The sequence below is a fragment of the Heterocephalus glaber genome, unplaced genomic scaffold (assembly GCF_053883595.1).
Source record: "Heterocephalus glaber isolate CG9 unplaced genomic scaffold, H.glaber_assembly_v1.0 deba00001606, whole genome shotgun sequence".
Classification (NCBI taxonomy): domain Eukaryota; kingdom Metazoa; phylum Chordata; class Mammalia; order Rodentia; family Bathyergidae; genus Heterocephalus; species Heterocephalus glaber.
The window spans coordinates 16,820,353-16,827,617 of NW_028258377.1; the positions used below are offsets into that span (position 1 = coordinate 16,820,353).

General features: G+C 52.2%; 1 protein-coding gene across 1 annotated transcript; it reads left to right on the forward strand.

The window, feature by feature from the left end:
* The first annotated feature begins 3,257 nt into the window (after positions 1 to 3,257).
* Positions 3,258 to 6,312, forward strand: Dusp1 (dual specificity phosphatase 1). Its single transcript, XM_087194831.1, has 4 exons — positions 3,258 to 3,880; positions 4,159 to 4,304; positions 4,647 to 4,866; positions 5,270 to 6,312. The coding sequence occupies exons 1-4, from the start codon at positions 3,514 to 3,516 to the stop codon at positions 5,638 to 5,640; spliced, it is 1,104 nt and encodes a 367-aa protein (XP_087050957.1). The 5' UTR covers positions 3,258 to 3,513; the 3' UTR covers positions 5,641 to 6,312.
* The last annotated feature ends 953 nt before the right edge of the window (positions 6,313 to 7,265 follow it).

Genomic DNA, 7,265 nt, shown 5'->3' on the forward strand with positions numbered 1-7,265 from the left:
TGGGAAAAGAGGACAGTGGAGCCTAGAGTGGCTGGCATTCTGGCAGGGAGAGGTGGAACGGCATGAGCAAAGATGTGGGTGAGAAAGGACAAGAACTTTTAAGGAAAACAGGCCCGGTGAGGAACACACAGAAAATTCCTAGAGAATGAAAGACTGAGCCAGACAGCCAGCCAAGAGAGCCCTGGAGTAGCAGCTTCGGACTTGGTGGGAAATAGGGAGTCACAGAAGATTACTGAGCAAGAAGAGGACTCACCACCCAGTGAAGGAGACACAGCAAAAGAGCTGTGGGTTCTGAAGGAGAAGGTGTGCCTGTGGGACACGCTGACTCTCCTGAGAAGCACATCAGGCCTTTGCTCACTTTCACTTCGTCATAGATGGATATTAATTCCCAGTTTACAAATGGGGAAACTGAGGCTCAGAAATGATAGGCTGTTTGCCCAAGGTCACAGACAGTGTCCTCGGGCCATTCCTGATTGTCACCAGTAGGAGCTCCACCTTTCATTCCCTGTGATTCTAAAACGGATCCAAAGTCAATTTTGAGGGCACCAAAGTCACCACTTTGAGGGTCAGGGCTTGTAGGCTAGTGTCTCTCCCACAGCTTCTAGAAGTAAATGTCACTATTCTCTCCATCCATCACAGCAAGCTGAAGTGACTTACTCAAAGCCACATGGTGAAGGTGGGGAGTCCAGGCCAGGCCTTTGGCTGGTCCTTCTCATGTTCCCACACTGCTTTCAGGTTTATTCCTAAATTGCTCTAAAACAGGAAGAGCTGGGTGTTGTGGCACAAACCTATAATCCCAGCACTCAAGTGGCTGAGGCAGGAGGATTGCTTTGAGTTGAAGGCCAGCCTGAACTACATAGAGATCCTGTTTAAAAAACAGCCAAAAAGAATCAGGAAAAGCCCAGGTCAGAAAGGCACTGAGTCAACTCATCTGATTCATCCATCATGCTCCAGCTGCTCTACCAACCAGGTCCACAGCACCAGCCTGGCTTCCCTTGCATAGTCACCAGAGGCCAGATTATTCTGCTTCTCATTGGCTCTGTCCCTGTTCAGAAGTGGTCCCCCTATGCTGGGACTGGGGCCTAGCTGGCTACACCTTTACCTCCAGTCTCTGGGCAGGTAGCCTACTGGCCTCAGCCAGCAGGGAGTTCTCCTGAGTGGGGCCTCTGCCCTGCCCACATCTCTGGGTATCTCTTCTAAGCCTTTGCCCTGTGGTTCTGGTGCCAAACCCTAGAACACAAAGTGGCACGATGATATCAGTACTGCTTTCTGGAAAGAGAAAACCCAGGAGATTTAATGAATCATGACAAGAAGGGGTGGTAAGGCCTGATTCTGTACACCTACTGTCTCAAAAAGTAAGCTGTTGTATACCCATTGTACAGATGCCAGCTTGGAGGCTCAACAGAGCGACAGAATCGCCCAGAGTCACTCAGCTGAGAAATGACAGCATGGTATTTGTGTTTTTCCAGCAAGGGACAAAGGAAAAGCAGGAGGCCAGCAGACACCCATCTCCAGCCCTGGAGTGTGCCAACTGCAATTTGTATAAAAATGTTTCCTTTTGAAAATTTTGGGTAGGACAAGGTATAACGAAAGCTCTTGCTTTAAAAAAAGAAAGAAAGAAAGAAAGAAGGAAAGAAATTGGGACATGTCAAGTTGGTTTGCAGTGGAAAGACAGCAGCTGCAACATTCTATGATTTAACCCCCCAAATATGTTGAGGTCCTCTACTGAATAAGTAGAATAAACAAATAATATTTTTCTTCTTTTTCTGAGACACAAGGAGGGTGTTGCTCTTATCTGAGGACTTTGTTGTCCTCGACCAAAGTTCAAAGGAAGGTAGAAAACGCCCTTTAAAAGAAAAGAAAAAAAACCACTCAGTGCCCTGAGCTTCTAGAAGCATCCAGGGGGAAAGTTCGCGAATGTGAGAACATACAAGGTAAAGGAGGCAAAAGCAGAAGTTTCCTCTGGCGATACAATCCACAGAGCAAGAACATAAACTGGCCAGGAAAACCCCTCCCCCAGGAGGCGGAGGGAGAAACCGCAGAATGTTCCTGACTCTGCACCCCAGCCTGGTGGCGCAATGTTTATGTTTGTGTATCTCTCACATTGGCGTCGCTGCAGGAGCAGCGGGTTCCACTCCCCAGGGGGCCGATCCTGGGGCTCAGGGCGAGGAAATCGCATAGGGTGGTCCCAAGCGTGGGGGCGCAGGCCGTGCGAATCTGGCTAAAGCGCCGCGGAACTGGATTCCCAGTGTGGCCTTTGGAGATGATGAGGACCAGGCAGTGGCGGGTGGGTCCGCTTCTGTCAGCTGGAGCCCCTGAGGCCAGCGCGTAGTAGGCGTTCAATCAGCGGGTATTTGTGTAATAAAGAAACCCGTGGAGAACCTCGGACTTGAGACGTGACAAAAACCTGCCTGGTGGCCCGTAGGGGGCGCTGTCAGGCAGCGCTGCGGTCACCCTGGCGCCCCCAAATGCTGAACCCTAGAAGGCAGGATCCCAGCTTCCTGACCCGCCTTCCTTGGTTTAACTCTTCCAGGGACCACTTGAGTAGGAACATTTTCCCTAGTGGAGCTTTATTGGAGGCATTTTCCTTGTTGAAAAAAATTATACATATATATTATGTTTTATATATTTAAAGTAACATTAGAGAAGTCTAGGAACAAGAACATTTCCTTGAACCTCTGTACCCCAGCTCACTCTGGCCTGCCCTAATGAGGAACCACATCAATACGAACAAAGTTACTCATTTTCTCCAACCCTCTTCTCGACCTCCTTCCTGTCGCCCTACCCCCACGCCAGCAGTGCGATACTGGGCAAGTTAGTCTCTTCTCCCTGAGGACCTCGGTTTCCCCGCCGGCTAGTGAGAAGGAAACGACAGGAAGGAAACCATAATATGCAAAATCCCAGGCAGCCCCTTTCCGCTCAGGCCGGGCCGCGGAGAAGGGGAGTCGGCGGAGACCGGGGATCGGGAAACAGGCAGGTGGCACAGCGTGCCCTCCTCCCCGCCGGACTCGGAGAGCGGCGCAGGACGGACAGCAGGGCGGGCGCTGGGCCCCGAGCCAGCGCGCGGCCAGCGGACCCCGCTCCGAGGCCGATGACGTCTTTGCCTTTGGCTCCGCCGGCGCCGGGCCGGGCCGCCCGGGTGACGTCACCGCATAACCACGTGACCGCCATTCAAACAAACAAACCGCCCCCCCCCCGCGGGGCCCGCCCCGCCCCGCTCCCCCCCCCCTTCCCGAGAGCCGCATATAACAGCGCTCCCCCGGGCCGAACGCGCTGCTAAGGAGAAGCTGGCTTAGGTCGAAGCGAGCCCGAGGGCTGTCAGGGAGCTGCGACGAGCCGAGGAGCTGCCCGGAGTCCCCCACAGCTCCCCCTCGCTCAGTCCAAGGACAGGTTAAAGTTCGACACAAAGAGACCCAGGGTCGGGCTTTCCCTCGAAAGTCTCTGCCCTGCCCTTGGCTTCCGAGGACAAAGAGCTCCCGAGGGACAGGCACGCTGGGGGCGCTGAGGCCGGCCATGGTCATGGAGGTGGGCATCCTGGACGCCGGAGGTCTGCGGACGCTGCTGCGAGAGCGCGCGGCGCAGTGCCTGTTGCTGGACTGCCGCTCCTTTTTCGCGTTCAACGCCGGCCACATCGCCGGCTCGGTCAACGTGCGCTTCAGTACCATAGTGAGGCGCCGGGCCAAGGGCACCATGGGCCTGGAGCACATTGTGCCGAACGCCGAGCTGCGCGGCCGCCTGCTGGCCGGAGCCTACCACGCCGTGGTGCTGCTGGACGAGCGCAGCGCGGCCCTGGACGGCGCCAAGCGCGACGGCACCCTGGCCCTGGCGGCGGGCGCGCTCTGCCGCGAGGCGCGCGCGGCGCAAGTCTTCTTCCTCAAAGGTACGCGCCCTGGAAGCTCGGGGCCGCGAGCGCGCCGCCTCTGGCTCGGCCGGGGATTCCTGGCGCACAGCCCCGGGAGGGGAGCCCCCCACCTGGAGCGCGCGAGCGCGGGCACCTTATCTCTGGGGACTTGTCATTGGCTTTGTTTGGCTCTGGAAACAAAGACTTGCCTGAGCCTCTCGGAAGTAAACCCCCAGCCCCTAGTGTGTGGGGGAGTGGTCTCAAGGTGCTCGATCCTGCTGGTGTTAATGAAAAAAATGTGTCTTTGTATTCCCCAGGAGGATATGAAGCGTTTTCGGCTTCCTGCCCGGAGCTCTGCAGCAAACAGTCAACCCCCATGGGGCTTAGCCTTCCCTTGAGTACCTGTGTTCCTAACAGCGCAGAATCTGGATGCAGTTCCTGCAGCACCCCGCTGTACGATCAGGTTAGTAGGGCCCTGTGCCAGGGGGCAGAACCTGGAAGAGCGGTGCCAGTGAGAATATAGAAAGTGACCACAGCTTTATTTATACGGGGGGGGGGGGAATCTTATTTTTTCACCTGTTAAGTGGGCTGGTGGAGCTGAGTCTTTAATTACTGCAATACAGAGATGAGCCTTTTGACTCTGCCTAGGCTTAGTCCCTGACTTATTTCTCCTCCATCAGCAGTGCTGAGAAGGTCACCTGGCATTTTAACCTCACTTTTCCAGCAGGGAGCTTTTGTAAGGTGTGGGAACTGGTGTTGACTCTGAGCAAGCTTGACGAGTATTGGATTTTTTTCTGGATTTCAGGGTGGCCCAGTGGAGATCTTGCCCTTTTTGTACCTGGGCAGTGCCTATCATGCTTCCCGAAAGGACATGCTGGATGCCTTGGGCATCACTGCCTTGATCAATGTTTCGGCCAATTGTCCTAACCATTTTGAGGGTCACTACCAATACAAGAGCATCCCTGTGGAGGACAATCACAAGGCGGACATCAGCTCCTGGTTCAACGAGGCAATTGACTTCATAGGTAAATGGAATAGCATTTCTACCTCTTTACTTGTTTTAGCAACTGAGCCAGCCTAGATGGCAAGGACTTGAGTGATCCTCCTCTGAGCCTTCCTCCAGATATTAAGTATCAGTCTGGCATAAGCAACATCCCTGCAAAATATAGACTTGATGTCCCACTTTCCAGATTGGCAAAATGAAGCTCAGATAATTGAATTGACTTGTCCAAACTCATTCTAACTGGATTTAAACCCAAGTTGCTGTCCTTTGTACAGTGCCCACCATGCCTCCATTAACAGTGCCCATTGCTGGCATGGGGTGATGTTGACCACCTCTGGAAAGAACACTCATGACATTTCTTGGACACCCTCTACCTGGGCTTGGGTTCTAAGCTGTCAAGTAACCAGCCACCCTTTGTTTTCCAGATTCCATCAAGAATGCTGGAGGAAGGGTATTTGTCCACTGCCAGGCAGGCATCTCCCGGTCAGCTACCATCTGCCTTGCTTACCTCATGAGGACTAACCGAGTGAAGCTGGATGAGGCCTTTGAGTTTGTGAAGCAGAGGCGGAGCATCATCTCCCCTAACTTCAGCTTCATGGGCCAGCTGCTGCAGTTTGAGTCCCAGGTGCTGGCCCCTCACTGCTCAGCTGAGGCCGGGAGCCCTGCCATGGCTGTGCTGGACCGAGGCACTTCCACTACCACTGTCTTCAACTTCCCTGTGTCTATCCCTGTCCACCCTGCCAACAGTGCGCTGAGCTACCTTCAGAGCCCCATCACGACCTCTCCCAGCTGCTGAAAGGCCACGGGAGGTGAGGATCTTCCCAGCCCACCAGACTCCAAGGCTCCTCGAGAGGGCAAATGCAATAACTCCAGGGAGGGGACTCAGGAGGGCTGGTCCTTATTTATTTAATTTCACCCAAGTTCCACTGGGTTCCCAAGCAGTCATATTGATGACCTAGCATCAGGACATTTGCTGAACTCAGCACATTCGGGACCAATATACAGTGGGTACATCAACTCCCTCTGATAAAACGGGGTGGTAAGAGAAAGGACTCAGAGCTGGTTTCTTTTCACTTGCCCCTATTTTTTTCTAGAAACTCTTCATGCTTGACATACCTACCAGTATTACCATTCCCGATGACATAATACATATGAGAATATACCTTATTTATTTTTGTGTAGGTGTTCTGCCTTCACAAACGGCAGTGTCTACTCCGAGAACCAAATACCTCAATTTTTGTGTTTGAGTACTGTACTACTGTGTACATAGATCCGAAGCAGGTTTGTTTTCAGCACTGATGGAAAACACCAGTGTTGGTTGTTGTTTTTTTGTTGTTGTTGCCAACAGTTGTATGTTTGCTGATTATTTATGGCCTGAAATAATATATTTCTTCTTCTAAGAAGACATTTTGTTACATAAGGATGACTTTTTTATACAGCAGAATAAATTATGGCATTTCTATTGAAATCTCAGTACTGTTTCTTTGACAACCCCACTCAATCCCTCTTAGGCTAGTGTACTGGGGAGACATTTGCCCCAGGGCTACCAGGATGTATGCTCATTGGGATCTGACCCTGTACCTCTTGGTGGCCCCACACAATGCCTCCTCCTCTGAAGATGACTAGGTTGCAGAGGAGGTAGACCAGTGCCATGCAGAGTAAAACTCCAGGTGCTTACCTGAGCTCTTAGTAGAGGGTCAAAGTGTCCACCTGTGTCCTTTTTACCAGGCATGTAGCCTGTCGTGTCACCCAAGGTGCCCAAGTATCCTTAGAACCAGAGTGACAAGTCCATTTTCCTGGATGGCCTTTCTTGATTTAAGACCTTCCTCAAGATGACATAAAAAGTCTCCTTCCCGTCTGGGCTGTGCTAGAGTTAACAAGGATGGTGAAAGTTCCAGAACGCTTGAAATAAATGTGTTCCTACTGTGTGTAATGCAGTGGGTGCTGTCTACCCTCAGAAAAACTCAGGCCTTGCAGACTCACACCTGGCATAGCTATGTGGCAGGAGTAGGAGATTCTCTGAGCTTTACACTTTAGCATTGGCTATCTCACAACTGTTTATTTCTGTGAAAATAATACATCAAGTGACTAAGCACTCTAAGCAGATACAGTGTAGAAAAATCACCTACAAAGCCCCCACCCTGCTCCTGACCACTGCTGGCCTTTGGGGGCTGTCCTCACAGCCTCTGCATGCAGTGTCTTTGGCAGCTGCCTCCTTCAGGTCACTTCTTGATTTCATGATTTTGCTGAAGACTGGCAATTAAATCTGCCTTGCTGTAGGGCAGTATTCTGAATTTTTACTATTGCCAAGCGGGCCAATGCAAAACAGGTATAATTGACCATCAACCCATAATCCAGTCTAATGTCAACGTTGAAGCCCTCAGGTTGCTGCTTCCATGTCCTCCCCCCCCCCGCCGCCCG

Excerpts from the sequence above, each read along its gene's own strand:
- Dusp1 (XM_087194831.1), top strand. The coding sequence starts at position 3,514 with ATGGTCATGGAGGTGGGCATCCTGGACGCCGGAGGTCTGCGGACGCTG. Across the intron at positions 4,305-4,646 it reads GCACCCCGCTGTACGATCAG|GGTGGCCCAGTGGAGATCTT; the intron begins GTTAGTAGGGCC and ends TCTGGATTTCAG. Across the intron at positions 4,867-5,269 it reads CGAGGCAATTGACTTCATAG|ATTCCATCAAGAATGCTGGA; the intron begins GTAAATGGAATA and ends TTTGTTTTCCAG.